Source organism: Alexandromys fortis, unplaced genomic scaffold (assembly GCF_014885135.2).
Source record: "Alexandromys fortis isolate MF-2015 unplaced genomic scaffold, M_Fortis_MF-2015_v1.1 scaffold_75, whole genome shotgun sequence".
NCBI lineage: Eukaryota > Metazoa > Chordata > Mammalia > Rodentia > Cricetidae > Alexandromys > Alexandromys fortis.
In genome coordinates, this window is record NW_026067956.1 from 5,955,744 (window position 1) to 5,971,548 (window position 15,805).

The window sequence follows — 15,805 nt, forward strand, 5'->3', positions numbered from 1 at the left end:
TTGGGAAATGAAATGCTAAAAACTTCAGTTATGGTAAGGTAATGTATATATGACCCTCTGTCTAAGTGAAGAAGAAAAGGTTACAACTTGGTGCCACGTGTCTTTTGTTTAGACTTGCTTGGATGTACACGATCTCAGAGCTGACCACTTGCTACTGGATAACCACTTCCTGGGCTCACCCCTGCGACAGACTGAGTCTCCCTCTCTCAGCAATTGTTAGTCTCTGTCAATGCGATCCTGTGAGATGTTCTCATCCACGCTGCCAGACCAGCTGTGCTGTCAGGGTTCAGGTCTTGTTTAGGCAGCCACATCGTTACGGTACGATAGGAGTATCTTGTGTCATTTCTAAGTACCACACTCTCAGAGCCGACGCCCTGGTCCCCTGGCTCTTCCAACTCTTACACTCTTTTTTTTTTTAAAGATTTATTTATTTATTATGTATACAACATTCTGCCCCCATGTATGCCTGCACACCAGAAGAGGGCGCCAGATCTCATTACAGATGGTTGTGAGCCACCATGTGGTTGCTGGGAATTGAACTCAGGACCTCTGGAAGAGCAGCCAGTGCTCTTAACCACTGAGCCATCTCTCCAGCTCTCTTACACTCTTTCTGTGCACCCCACTTCTGCTATGTTCCTGAGGCCTCACATCTGGGGCTGTGCTGCAGCTATGTTGATGGGGACTGGGCACCCCATGGTCAATTGTGGATTTCTGTTATGGCCTCCTTCTGCTACATAGAGAAGTTTCCTTCATGAGGGATGAGGGAGAAACTGATCTGCGGGCAAACGACAAGCACTCAGCACGCAGCCAGGAATCATGCTGGTTTAGTAACGTGACGGTACTGGGCTCTCCTCTAAGACCCTCACTTGCTTTTTCCCAAAAGAAAAACATTCAAAGTAAAACATGAACATTTAATTGCCTTTAAATAATACATGAAATAATTTACATGCTATACATCCCAAAACACAATGAACATAAATCCAATTTTATAAGACATTCACACAGACTTTTGCCAACATACACCCTGTACGTCACCCAGGATGTTATCTGTGTGTGAGCACGCAAACACATATGTGTATGTGAAGCTGGAGATTAGCATAATGAACCAAAATGATGAGTATAGGAAGTCTGCCATAGAGGAGTCTAAAACCACAACCTGATAGAACCAAGGCACAAAAGCTTCCTGTTGTGGCCACAGAGATTAAGTTTCCTTTCCCAATGTCTAAACACCATTAATTATATATTTTTATAGTACATTTCTGTTACTTTTTAAAATGCAGTGTTTTTATTACATAGGTTTTATGGAAGTGAATTGTAAAAATAAACAGGACTAGAGAAAAATCACATACAATAAAGCTTTCTTCTTGTTCAAAAACAGATACATATGTTCAAAACTAATACAAGAAATATTATAGATACAGGTGTAATCAGGAGATATGTATGATAACTTATGTAGACTTCTTAGTGCTCTTGAACTGTACCTCATGACTTCCATAGAATTAGACTCTGTTTTAAAGCCAGCTGGTAATACTGTCAATTGGAGGTGATTTTTGAAAAAGATGTGTACGCCCTAGTGCACAGAATAAACAATGACTGTAACAAAGAAAACAAACCCTTCCCAGAGCTAAAGCTGCTTTTGTTGGACATTAACTGGCTCCCCTCAGTGTTCCCTTTCTGTTCCGTCTATATTTTAAGAGAGAAGAAACATATTCCACATAAAAATGATTGCTTCAAAACTCACATAACCAAGCGAAGTCCCCCACTACCAGTCCGCCCCATTTTACTTCACCTGAAAGTTCACAGGCAGGTACACGACAGAGAAATGCTCTAGGAGATCAGGCATTTCAGAATGTAGTTAGTACTCGGAACACGTTAGAGCTTTGCCACTTTAAACGTACAGTTATCAAAGGATTAAAGCCAACCACGAAGCAAGAATTAAGAGAATGCAGTAATCTGAAAGTAAATGCCAAATGTGCTTATACTAGTCTAAGGAATCAGTCCTCTAAGCTGTAAATAATGAACTGTCAGCTGCAGCTCGAACCAGTGACAACCAGAACAAAGCCCTCGAGGCCTTAGCACTGAACATGGTGGGCTTGGCCAATTGCGAACTGCCAGAGTCTAGGCTCTCTGTACAGGAACGCCGCCGCAGCGTGTGACCGTCAGGAAATGAGAGTGCAGTTCTTTCCATGAAGTAAGGCTGACTGAGGAGAAATCAGACATCTTGTCCATGGCTGTAACACCAAAAGAAAAAGCTGAGAATTTACTTTAAGGCTGTCTCAGAAGTACTTCTCATGGCACTTCGATGTTAAAATGTCACTATGTGGCAAAATACACAAAGAGTCACACATCTCAGACCTGAAAGCACATGCCGCGCCAGTCATTCAGGAGTCACACTGTCAGGTCTGTTTTCTCAGTTAAATTACACTTAAGGAAAGCTGCTTGAGCTTGGTTGTAATTAAGACCTGAATCAACAGCCTGTCCCTCACTGGTGTACCGTGTAAACCATTTTCAGTAAGTGCGCCCAATACCACCCACTTCCCACAGAAACAATATCGCTCTTGCTACAAACGGCACTTAGCTGACTTATTCGTCTCAAGAGCAGTCATGATCCCTTTCTCAACTATTCACCTGCTGCTAAGCCCCAAAGTCATTCAAGAAATCCTCCTGCCACGTGTACAGAGCATCATCCTCCAGCTCCACATTTCTTACACGACAGTCAGTCCAGGCAACACTGAAGGGGTCTAACAAGTCATTCTTGCCACACCGTACTCCAAGCTGACCACAGCAGGCTCCGACTTGGAGAACTCCTCGGGGTAGTCGCAGTACCGATTATCCGCTGGGCTGCTGCCCTCTATAGCGCGAAGCGTGTCGTTCACCGGGAGCAGGCTCTGCTCTTTCAGACACAGGGAGGTTTTGAGGGCAGGCGATTCAGGGTGAACGCCAAGCAGCAAGTCCTTCGTTAGGATGCCATTTTTGCACTGCGTAATTTTCTAAGACAGAACATGGAGAAAACATTAGTAACTACAGATACTAGGTGATCAGTCTAGGTTAAATGAAGGAAATCTGCTTTTGCAAATGTTCCCCTTATCCATGAGACATAATTATAAACTCAGCAACTAAAAATCCCAATAGTTTAAAATGTATCAAAGAAAATTTATCAAAGAAAACTTCATTAACTTTTTACATTTGTCAACTGAGTCAACCAGATTTGACTGGAAAGATTGCTAGGCTTTCACATGCCAGAAGCACACGTATACTTAAGTTTAACAAGCAATCATTTTATAAGGACTCAGATGTAGAGGACATGCTCAACCTGAAGTCACTATAACACAACAATGACCACACATTACTGAGCTAAGAGTTCTGCTGATCATGACAAGATTCCCGGAGGGTGTCCCTCACTAAGGGCCGCAAAGTGACCTTTGGGAGGTCATACAATCTTCTTACATTTTTTTTTTCTTTTTTAAACGTAAGATTTAAAGTGCCGTTTGGCAGGGCATCACACTCTCCAAATCAACTATCTCCAGACAATTGTCTCATGCTGTCTGTCTTGCCCCTCCTCGCCTTAACACTAACATGTCCCTACGGCTGCCTCAGCGGCAGACAGGACAGTCCCCTAAACAGAAACAACTGTTGAGGATTTAAACATATATATGTGTATATGTATACAGATATATACAGACAGACATATTCGTTCATTTAGTTAATATATGATGGCAGAGAAATGATCATAGGAAAATCTTATCCTGGAGACAGATTTAATACACGCATGTAACAGAGCATAAGGGTAACAGTAGTAAGGTGGAAAAGAGAACAGCCCAGACACAGTTATTTTCATTAAACTGAGCAGAGTTTATAAGGAACCTTGTATATAAGGAACCCTGACAAATCATAACAAAAAAAGGCAAACAGGCCAAGAGAAAGTGAGACCATTTGGAAGTTTATTCTCAACAGAAGGAAACAAAATGTTCAATCAACTTTCTTCATCTGCAATTGAGGAAACCCAAAATGGAAGACACCTTCACGCAGTACATTAAACAAATGTTTTATTAGACAACCCAAAATACTTACAGCTTCTAGGTCTTTAATGTCTTCCTCTAACTGCTTGTTTTGCTCATTCATATTCATAATTATATTCAATACAGACTGTCGAGGATGGAGCGTCCGATCAAACTGGTGGTACATGTTTCTCCAAAACCTTTAAGACAAAGAAGTTTTTACCAAACACCATTGGATGGAATAGTGAGCTCTGAGGCTCTCAGCACAGTCAAGTGGGAACAGCTCACACAGCCTGTTCTGAGCTCTGTAAACAACTGAAAGTAACTCACACACAGTAACGATGCTCCAGTCTGATTAGGACATGCTGTACCCAGGTTCTAAAATAACACACTGTTCATAAACATACACTGTTTATTCATTAAAATCAAGAGAACAATGTAAAAGCATGGGAATGCTAACTGTCTTCGTTTGGTCATACAACACATTGCACCCCATAAATATGTTTAATTAATGTAATAGTTTTAGGGGCTGGAGAGATGGCTCAGTGGTGAAAAGCACTGGCTGTTCTTCCAGAGGCCCTGGGTTAAGTTCCCAGCACCCATACAGAAGTGCACAACTGTCTGTTTTTCCAGTTACGGGGAGTCTGATGCCCTCTTCTGGCTTCCATAGGCAACACACACACACACACACATACACACACACACACACACACACAGTGTACAGATACCCACACAGGCAAAATACTCATGCAAATAATAATAAAATAAATACTTTTTAAAGTCCCTAAAATTTGTTTTAGAAAAACCACATATAAATGCTTCAAAGGTGCCAACTTACTTAAAATTGAAAGAAGCCGTATTTGGCTCCAAGACTGTCAGTCTCTCAGATTTGGAACTGTAGAGAGGATTTAAGTACTTCTGTCTGTCATCCAAAAGAAAGGGCCACAGGGAGTAAGTCTTCTCCTTCAACCTTCGAGAACAAGGACAACACAGAAGTCTCACCCAAGTGCACAGTATGCTGCTAACTCTACAGATGAGGCCGTCGCTTCCAGTGACTTCCAGCTGTAGACTAACTGCTACTGTCTGAGCTCTCCTTTCCCTGTGTTTTCTTTCTCATTTGTGACTACGTGTGATAGATGTGTCCTGAGCACAACACAGGTCAAGCACTGTTTCTCACCCTTGTTCCCATGGGGATTCTTCTCACACACCAGGACTGCCCAGCCCCACCATGTTCACTCGGGGATTCTTCTCATGCACCAGGAATGCAGGCACCAGGAATGCCCCACCGGAGGCAGGGCATTGATGCAGCTGCTCCCCCTTGTTCTCAGAACCCCATGCTGGGCCATGAGAGCTATTACACGGACGGAAACACATTTCAGGGGAAGAATTTGAAATACCAGTAACATGCTTGTCTAAAGTACACAGACGGCTGGTTGCAGAAAAGGTTTCTACACAGCAGGTGAGCCTTACAGATGCTACAGGCATGTACCAGTGCCATGTGCCCTAAGATGTATGTTATAAGAACGACTACTAAGAAATATCCATTGTTATTTTCCTCTTCTTGTTGTTTGAAGATGTTTGGTACCAATTGAGAAGGTTTTCCTAAAACAGAGTTTTGTACCCCAAGAAAAGTCAGCTGGCCAATTATAAAACGCGAAGCTAATTGCTCATCTTTGCACAATGCGCTCATCTCTTACTCCCTGCACACCTTTACAGTTTCCCATGTCTCCTCGCTTCTGCTGTCAGCTCTCCTGGAAGTGTGGGCATGTGTCTGTCTTCCACCTACAACCAGGGCCAGCCCCTCTCTATGTCACTTGGGAGATCTAGATTCGCTGTTACTGTAATAAATCTAAACTCCAAATCCAAACCCAAAACACAGTCTTGTTAGGAAAGATCACACATGTAGGCAGTGAGATTTACTGAGCTGGCTACAAATCCTACATGTACTTTTCTGGATACTATTATTATTTAAAATATATTTCAAAATGTATTTTTCCTATTACCTGGGAAGACATTAGTAGGGTACTTTAACTTCAAAACTACCGACGATAAACTCTAAAGTAAACTCAGTCCTGTCTGAAACTGTTAAGGCCTTTCATTCTGCAGCCATGACCAGGGTGGGCTGACTTGGGGCGTGCAGGAGGAAAAGGCCCATTTTATCACCCACTTACTTGAGTTCCTCTCTTTCCTTCTGACAGTTCCCAATGAAGTTCCCGAACTGGCATGAATGAACATGCTCGTGGATCTGAAGGAGAAACGCTTCGTTGAACTCAAAGGCTTGTGGGAACTGCTCAGTCAGATGCCACACACACTCCAAGAACTGAGTAAACACCGGGGAGACTTCCTTCGGGTCACCGTCCAAATGGCCACACCTAGCCCCCGCAGAGAGCACATGCTTTTAAAAATGCCTCTGAAAGACGTTCACTACTTAGGTATTGCCAATGTAAACACACAACACTAATACATTACACATAATACAGACATATAAAAGTCCACTTGTAACCATCATTTTAGTGCACATCTGTAACCACTGCAGGAGGACCAAAAGTACAAGGACGGCATTGCTACAAGACTGTCTTTGTCTCAGAAAAAACTCAATGGCCATGAGAACTAACAGAGACGCTACATCTGGCTTCATTCAATTCATAGCTACAGTTCTCGCAGCACAGAGATGCGAAAATTCCCAAGAAAAGGAACACAGTGGTACAATTTTGCAAAGATAGAATTGCCACTCACCTCTCTGAAAATTTATGCCCAAACGATATCCAGTCTTTTTCTATTAAAACCTAGTGAGAGAGCAAAAGCAACTATATATATATATAACTATTTTCAATGTAAAAAATGTATGACAATTCTGCTAAGAACAGAAATAAAAAGATAAAATACTACAGATAAAAACACGGCCAGACCCTAGACTGGAGTAAGGGCTACAAGAGAGTGAAGATCCACACGAAATGGGCTTAGGACTATTGCTGTTGGGTTTAAGAGTACACCTGGTAGGGCAGAATGACATTTTTGTACCTATAAATTGACATCAAAAAGGCTAGGAAAAGCCAGGTGTGATCCAGCACTCAGAGGCTCAGGCAGGAGAACAGAGAATTCAAGACCAGTCAGGGCTTTATAGGGAAACCCTGACCTCCAATAGAGTTTGGGCTGGGAGAGGGGAACTAGGAGAATGTAAACTAAAGCTCTAATAATGGCCAACTCTGAGTAGTACAGGGGGATGGGTGTTTTAAGCCATTTGGCTTATTTGCACATTGTTTACATAAAACATGTAAGAAAATAAAGAGCAAGACTCCGTCTCTTGGAAAACAAACCAAAGTCAATAAAAGTGACAGCTTTTACTCAGATCCCAGAGCTGACGTCCATACCTGGCTGAACTTGAGTCTTTATGTCATGGATTCTTTACTGAATAATCCCACCAAAATAAAAGCTCCTCTTTGTTTTTTTTTTTTTTTTTTTTGAACCAGCTTCTCAATATGATCTAGGTATGACCTAGGTTGGCCTGAACGCTCCATCCTCCTGTCTGAGCTTCCCAAGTGCAAGAACTAAACACACACACCACCACAGCCAGTGAGGGAACACATCTCTAGTGTGTCCAGTCAGATCTAAAGCAACTTCTTAGACTCTCATCACACAGCCACCAAGCATGCTCTTGTCAAGATGGTCATCTTTTTTGGCATCGCCAATGTTGTCTTAAATCTATTTAATATAGCTTAATAAAGCACATTCCCAGCTCTATCATGGATGGCTTTATCACCTCCACCCTGTGACCGTGGGTGGGAATATGGATGTCACACCGGGCCTCCGCCATCCTATGCATCCTAACTTGGTATCTTCTCGAGCCTGCTGCTCTCCTTAGCTCAGGGAAGAGCAGGGACCGGCAGATGCTGACTCAGCGGCCTGGAAACCTAGGCGAGGATTCTGTTCCTCCAGTCTCATTAATCCATGGCTGCACTGGTCCTCCTTTGCCATGTCCCCTGAACCCATCACCTCCATCTACTTGTGTGTGCTCTGCTGCCTTACTTTCAATTCTCCCTCTTTAGTGGGCCTAACAGCTGCTATCCTGGACCCCCAGCATCCATCCCACTCCCTTCTGACTTCAAGATGCCAAGGTAACTTTTTACTTTTTACAGAGTATCTATCTCTCATCAAGCAACTGTAGCTTTTTTGTATTACTTACTAGCTCTCAGTGCCCAGGGGGAAAGTACACATCCCAGCATCCTCTTCCTCAGACTCCCACCCTGTAATTCCTGGGGACCAGGCTTACTCTCACACTCCCTCACGCATACCTATATCTCCTAAGGGCTCTGCTGTGCTCCTAGTCATTTCTTACACAGCTTCATCCAATTGCCCGGCAATGAGCTAAGAATAACACTTGTCACTTATATTCACAAAGTAAGCTTAATTGTATTGTTATTAGCACCATTTCCATGTAGTTTCCCATTTCCAGTTAGCTTGTTATTTCTATTTGATTCAGTATGATAGCTGAGCCAAATAACAGTGTTGACCCTTGTCACATACTCACCATGTATTTCTATGTATATTTTTGTTTTGGTTTTAGACAAGGTTTCAGGTAGCTCAGGCTGGTCTCAAACTGATAACATAGTAAAGGATGACTGTGAACTCCTGACACTTTTGTCTTCACTCCCAAATGCTATGCGTGCAGGCCTAGCTTAATACAGCTGGTGTAACATATAAAATTTGAAAGTTAATCCAATCAAATGCAAAACAGAAGATAAAATCCTTACTAGAAGAAAACTGTTCAACTAGAAATTTGGTTTCACAGAAAACAATCACCCCGTGGTGTTTCCCTCATCATCATGGTGATGTAAATGAACATGTGGGGGAAAAGAGCAACAGTTTTGCTGGTAACAATTTAGGATGGTGGCGGTGGCGGGGAGACGGGGACGATGCATACCAACCCTAGATCTGAAGTGTTTTGCCAAAAAAATGTGGCACAAATGGAGATCAGTCTAAGCACAGGTCCTCTGCCGTAGAAGCGCTGACACCAAGGGCCCCAGGATCTTTAACCAGAGCTGTCCTATGCAGGGTCAGCTGCCCAGCAGCATCTCCCAGCTGTACGACCTTAGTATAAAACTGTCTTTGAATATTGCCAAGCATCCCCTGGGCAGATGGATAAGTCCTCACCATGAATCCTTCCATTGTCCTGTAGTAAGGCTCCAACAAAAGCGAACCCAGGGAACAAACTTGGGAAGTCCGATCCCAGCCATCCGAACAGTGCACCAGCACGCTTGCATTTTCAACCACTATTGCCTGAGGGGAAACGACATGTTCAGAGTCCTGTAAAACACCCTTCACACAAATCAGCAAGGCTTGGACTGAAACCCACACCAGAAGGTATACATTATAATGAAGAGCTGGCCCTGCAATGACACTGTGGCCACAGCAATTAAAACAACAAAAAGCAAACAAACAAAATGTTGTTTCTAAGTACTTGGGGATTGTGAACCTCTATATTAGGGGCTCCATTAAAGAGGTGAAGAAGAGCAGAAGAGCGAGCAGAGGTTGTTTGAGAAGAACAAACCTCCATTCCTTCCCAAACATGACAAACCCCAAACCAATGCAAGACAGTTACCTTGGCTAAGAAGATTGCAGCATCCAAAACAGCTTTGATATGGCGAAGCCATCCCGAGCTCTCCAAACCAGAGTAGAAATCGTTGACAGACAGCCCCTTGTTGCTATTCACTATGAAACAGGGAGGAAGGTTTTCGATTAGGACGGGGCTAGAGCTCCCATTCATCCTTTCGGGATATCTCAAGGGGAGTGAAGTGGAGAAAATGCAAATAAATGAAAAGTGCTTTAGAGGCTGAATAACACTTGGGGGACATTTTTCAGCCCCTAGGTGGAGAAGCAATGTTCAATCACCTTAAAAAAGGTAGTGCAAATGTTTAATTACATCATAACTAGGATGTGCTGAATATTCAATGATCTCTAACAACAGCGATTTGTAAAACCATTAGAACCGTGCAGATAGAGCAGCTACCACCCAAAATAGGGCCACTGAGCACCTGAAATGTGGCTAGGCCAAAGTGAGCTATAAGTATAAAAACATTACTGCTTTCTAGGTCTCGATGACGAGGAAAGATGGTGCTGGCTGTGGCTGTGCAGACCTGGAATCTCAACACCTGAGACGCTGAAGCAAGAGGACCAGGACTTCAAGGCAAGCCTTGGCTACAGAATGAGTTCACGGAAACCATGAATCGAATAAAACCCTTCTCAAAAAGATATGAGCAAGCAACCGAGCGAGAAAGAGAGGGAGGGAGAAGGGGGAGATGGAGAAAGAGAAGGGGAGGAAAGAAGGAAAAGGGAGGGGAGAGAGAGACTAGTCTACCAGTTTTTATACTGACTAGATACTAAAATAATACTTTTACCATCTTAAGTATAATATCAGCATCAATCCCATGTTCTCTTGACTTTAGGAGTGTGACTGACAGAGAATTCAGAGCCCTATGTGACCACCACTGTATTTCTATCTCACAAAGTTTTCTAAAAGGTGTACAACAATCATACCTTCTAGTAATTTCTGAAGACTGGATCTCATGACATGAATATTTTCTATTCCAACAAACTGAAATCTAATATTAGAATAGTTGTCTTCATTTTCATAACCTTTTCCGGCTGCTCTGTTAGCCATTGCATTCAGCTAAAATTAAAAATTTTAGAAATTTACAATCAAATTATTTTTATCTTTAGTTTACCAAAAAACACTAAATCACACATTTTAGGCAGGAGAGCATTTAAAGAAACTCATCAAAATTGAGTTAGCTACTACTTTTTAACAAACAAAACTGCCACATCCCCAGCAGCGACGAAGGGCAGTGTGTGGGGAAACATGGCTGCCACACAGAAAGTCTAGTCCAGCAGACTCGCCAACTCAGGAGACAATTCAGCTTCCCATGTTCCCATAACAACTCAGAATTGGAACGAAAGGAATGGTTCCTGGAGAGCTCAGTTTGTAGAATCAGACTGTGAGCTCAAAGCACAGGTGCCCTGAGAGCCAGATGTGGACTATGGCGTCATGCCATGAAGCCTGCGCACGGAGACTTGTCGCTGTGCTCCAGCTGTGTTGTGTGCAGCATCACCCACAGTCTGGCACAGCTCTGAGAATCCTGCCTCCCATAAACTGGTCTCTAGAGGAAAACCAGACTGGTGACTCATCGGAGACCCTTAGGGTTCGGCTTGCTGGCTTCTGTCGTACAATATGTTACTATAATTACATTCTTTTCATAGGAGTATGAAGAAATAAAATGATCTAAACCGGCTGAAACTAACTTTTCATTAAGTGAATGGGCCTTGGGTTGGTAACAAGTACAGGGGAATTGGACCCACTGACTCATGAGTTACCAGCATCTATGGCTGAAGTCAAATTTAAAATGTTTCCACATCATCACTACTTAATTTTAATGTAGAAAAGCAAGTGAAAAAATGAGTACTTTCAGCCGGGCGGTGGTGGCGCACGCCTTTAATCCCAGCACTTGGGAGGCAGAGGCAGGCGGATCTCTGTGAGTTCAAGACCAGCCTGGTCTACAAGAGCTAGTTCCAGGACAGGCTCCAAAGCCACAGAGAAACCCTGCCTGGTCTACAGAGCTAGTTCCAGGACAGGCTCCAAAGCCACAGAGAAACCCTGTCTCGAAAAACAAAACAAAACAAAACAAAACAAAACAAAACAAAACAAAAAAAAGAGTATTTTTCTGTATCAATGACAATTAGATAAATAAAAACTTTTAGGTCTTAAGCTGCAAATCACAGTCAGACTTCATCTTCAAAATGTACATATTATAGTCATCTTTTATATCTAACATCGCCTAAATTTTGGTTCATTAAATTATAAGTAACAAGGGAACACAGTTTTTCTTATGAGACATTACCAGCTCTTGAGTCCTCAGAAAGTCTTTTATACTTAACAAAAGATTATCAATACCAACTTCCAATTGTTAATACTTTCTAATTTACTCGCGCTATCCTCATCGTCCCTAGTCCCACGGTCTTGGGTGAGGCTGCACAGTGTGAGCGTCACTGGGAAACACCGTGTCCCTTCCACAGTCTGCCTAAAGTCGCTCGAGGTCTACAGTGCTCACTCGCTTTCTCTCATCGCTTTCTCTTATTTTCTCATCATTCCAGATCTTTGAAGAGATCCTCACTATAATTCTGCCAATGTCCTTTTGTGTATCCCACCAGCTCTGCATGCGACGCTATAACAGAAATCAGAATAAAGTTAGCTGTCACTGCTGAAGACTGCAATCACTCTAATTTCACGGTCCTATGAGAATCAGCTCTCTACTGTGCAGAGAAGCACAGACTCAGACTCGGTCTCAATAATAAGAATTTAGCCTCGTACCACAGATGCCAGGAGAGCAGCAATTTCCTGTTCATTACAGTTCTCTAGTTCAGTGTTTCCTACATTAAATATTTTTTCCTCGAGTTTTTAATCTTTCAAATTATGGTCAAATTATTTTAATACTGAGTGTTTTGTCAATCGACAGTTTTAGTAACAAAGAGAGTAACCAGCTGGGGTTGGTGGCACATGCCTACATGTCTATAACTCCGGCATTTGGGAGTGGAGGCAGAATGACCACAATCCTTAGCTACACAGTATAAATGTACGTGAGACTTTGTCTCAAAAAAAAAAAAAAAAAAAAACTAAAACAGCAACAACAACAACAACCAAAAAAAAAAGAAGAAGAAGAAGAAAACTAGGGGGAGAGTAGTATGTTGTATTAAGATAAGACTTAATACATCTTCAAGAGTTCCATATGTGGCGGGGCGTGGTAGTACACATCTTTAATCCCAGCACTCAGGAGGCAGAGACAGAAGATCTTTGTGAGTTAGGTCAGCCTGGTCTACATAATGAGTTCTAGGACAGTCAGAGCTACATGGTGATAGCTTCTCATGAAAAAAACAAACAACAACAAAAAAAAAACCAGAGTTCCATATAGGTGTGTAAAGATGTGTGTGTGTGTGTGTGTGTGTGTGTGCCTCTGTGTGTGTGTATTTCAGGAGAAAGAAGAAATTATGACTTAGGGCACTAAGAACTGAGAACTGGTCTCCTAATTAGTATTCTTCAGAAGATTGATTTTCTTCATAACATTAGTCTCTATTAACTTAAAACTACAATTCAAGTATCTCTGGGCACATATATTTATTCCCATCAATTAAAGACATAAACAATAAAGATAAGAGACTGCACTTGGATACATACCTTGGGCCTGGTATCCACAACATACATGTAATGGTTTCCTGAGTTGGCTGCACTAATGGCTTTAAGCAACTTTTCATCCTCCACACACCTGGCACTGAAGCCTGACAATGGCTGGCTACATCGACAAATGGCAGCCTAATTTTAAAAAGACAAACCAGATTATACAAAGACTCTTAGAAGTTTTGAAAAAGGCCTAACGTGTGAAAAACAAACACACTATATATTTTAAAGTCAGCAAGAAAATAAGAAGGCATTAACTTTTGAGTACTATTGATTTAAATACCTGTCAGAATCTAGGTGTTGTCTGCATTTCCTTTGGTGTTTGATGAAAATGGCTCTCACAGACTCACAGGGAGTGGCATTATTAGAGGTGTGGCCTTGATGGAGTAGGTGTGGCCTTGGAGAAAGTGTGTCACTGGGCTTTGAGGTTTAGCTACTCAAGCCAGGCTCAGTGTCATACTCTCTTCCCATTGCCTAATGATCTGGATGCAGAACTCTCAGCTCCTTCTCCAGGGCCATGTCTTCCTGCATGCCACCATGTTTCCCACCATGACAATAATGGACTAAACCTCTGAACCTGTAGGCCAGCCCCAATTAAATGCTGTCCTATAGAAGAGTAGCAGTGGTTATGGTGTCTCTTCACAGCAATAAAACCCTAGGGCACTTCCCAATATTCTCTACTCCTAAGAAAACTAAATGTTTCCATACCTAGTTTGTTCACACACACACACACACACCAAATTAAAAACACCATGGCCCCAAGGAGCAGCACTTGGTCAACTGTCTATCAAGGAGGAAACACTGTATTCCAGGGGTTCTATGAGCTACAAATAACTTTCAGCTCAAGTTCAAGTAAAGAAGATGGGCTAGCAATACATATGGAACAGAAAATTCTAAGATGCTGCTGGGAATACTACGGGTGCTAGGCACTGAACTCAAGTCCTCTGAATGAGCAGGAAGCACTCTTAATCACGAGCCATCTATTCCGCCCTTAAAGGAACTTTTAAATGAACAACATCTCGGGCTGGAGAGATGACTCAGCAGGTCAGAGCACCTACTGTTCTTCCAGAGGTCCAGGTTTTGGTTCCCAGCACCTGCACAGAGACTCACAACCTTTGAAACTCCAGTTCCAGGGGATCCAATGGGCACCAGGCACGTATCTGGTGCACAGACATACTTCCAGGGGATCCAATAGGCGCCAGGCACACACCTGGTGAACAGACATACTTCCAGGGGATCCAATAGGCACCAGGCACACACCTGGTGCACAGACATACTTCCAGGGGATCCAATAGGCATCAGGCATGTACCTGGTGCACAGACATACATTCAAGAAAAGCACCTATACATGTAAATAAGAATTAAAGTATAAATTAACAACATCTGAAATTTTATTTCCTTACTAAAAATCAGAAAGCTTTTTATAAGGTGAGGCATAAAGATGAGGAAAGATGATCTAAGAGGAGGCATATCTATAAAAAACCAGTGGTTTGTCTTTTACTATATTTTACTTCCTTAAAAAAACTAAAAGATTGGGGCTGGAGAGATGGCTCAGAGGTTAAGGATACTGACTGTTCTTCCAGAGGTCCTGAGTTCAATTCCCAGCAACCACATGGTGGCTCACAACCATCTACCATGAGATCTGGTGCCCTCTTCTGGCCTGCAGTCATACATGGAGGCAGCACATTATGTATACATAATAAATAAAATCTTAAAAAAAAAAAAAAACTAAAAGATTTAGAAGCGTGTATCTTTCTTCACTCTTCTCCATAGCCCTACCAGCTTAGCTCTACAGAAACACTCCAATAAAGTAGCATTGGGGGAAAGTGTTACAAGTACATATCTGTATATTTTTCTTGCACACACAAAATATTATCATAAAAACTCCAATGGCAGAAGAAAATGAGGACTGTGATGTTGTTTTTAATGTTCTCCCCTATCTTCTGACAATACACAACTTTTAGTCAGTTTCTTGTTGTCTAATGTGGTGTCCTAGCTCTCTGAGCATAAACAGGCTTCTTGTTGTTGTTTTAAAAGAACATTCTACATGCCTTTTACACCTAGCCTCTATTACTAAGTCAACCACTGACTATTTTTAGCATCTGTCCAATAAACAATGTGTTCTAAAAGGGTGTGCCCAAGAAACTCCCTATGGCTTAAGGTACTAGAAGTTAGAAACTTGGGTTTAAAAATTTACCTGAACAAAGTTCTAAGAAATACAAGGCCTATGAAGCCACCAGGACAATCAAGGACATAGAAATTCCAACAGAGAGGGAAATGCAAATCAAGACAACTTTAAGATACCATCTTACACCTGTCAGAATGGCTAAAATCAAAAACACCAATGATAGCCTATGCTGGAGAGGTTGTGGAGAAAGGGGTACACTTATCCATTGCTGGTGGGAATGCAAACTTGTACAACCACTCTGGAAAGCAGTGTGGCGGTTTCTCAGAAAATTTGGGATCAACCTACCCATGGACCCAGCAATACCACTCTTGGGAATATACCCAAGAGAGGCCTTATCATGCAACAAAAATATATGCTCTACTATGTTCATAGCAGCATTGTTTGTAATAGCCAGAA

General features: G+C 42.2%; 1 protein-coding gene across 2 annotated transcripts in view; it reads right to left on the reverse strand.

The window, feature by feature from the left end:
• Window positions 1-897: 897 nt before the first annotated feature.
• Mtmr6 (myotubularin related protein 6) overlaps window positions 898-15,805 on the reverse strand; it is a 41,575-nt gene continuing 26,667 nt past the window's right edge. Inside the window, exons 6-15 of one of the 2 annotated variants that reach the window (XM_050152268.1) lie at window positions 13,222-13,356; window positions 12,101-12,214; window positions 10,533-10,665; window positions 9,598-9,707; window positions 9,150-9,275; window positions 6,735-6,784; window positions 6,170-6,370; window positions 4,837-4,968; window positions 4,072-4,198; window positions 898-2,990 (exon numbers count right to left, since the gene is read on the reverse strand). In XM_050152268.1, coding sequence (XP_050008225.1) covers window positions 2,742-2,990; window positions 4,072-4,198; window positions 4,837-4,968; window positions 6,170-6,370; window positions 6,735-6,784; window positions 9,150-9,275; window positions 9,598-9,707; window positions 10,533-10,665; window positions 12,101-12,214; window positions 13,222-13,356 — 1,377 coding nt within the window. In that variant the 3' untranslated portion in view covers window positions 898-2,741. The remainder of the gene's footprint in view (window positions 2,991-4,071; window positions 4,199-4,836; window positions 4,969-6,169; window positions 6,371-6,734; window positions 6,785-9,149; window positions 9,276-9,597; window positions 9,708-10,532; window positions 10,666-12,100; window positions 12,215-13,221; window positions 13,357-15,805) is intronic. The other variant, XM_050152267.1, reaches the window with a different exon arrangement.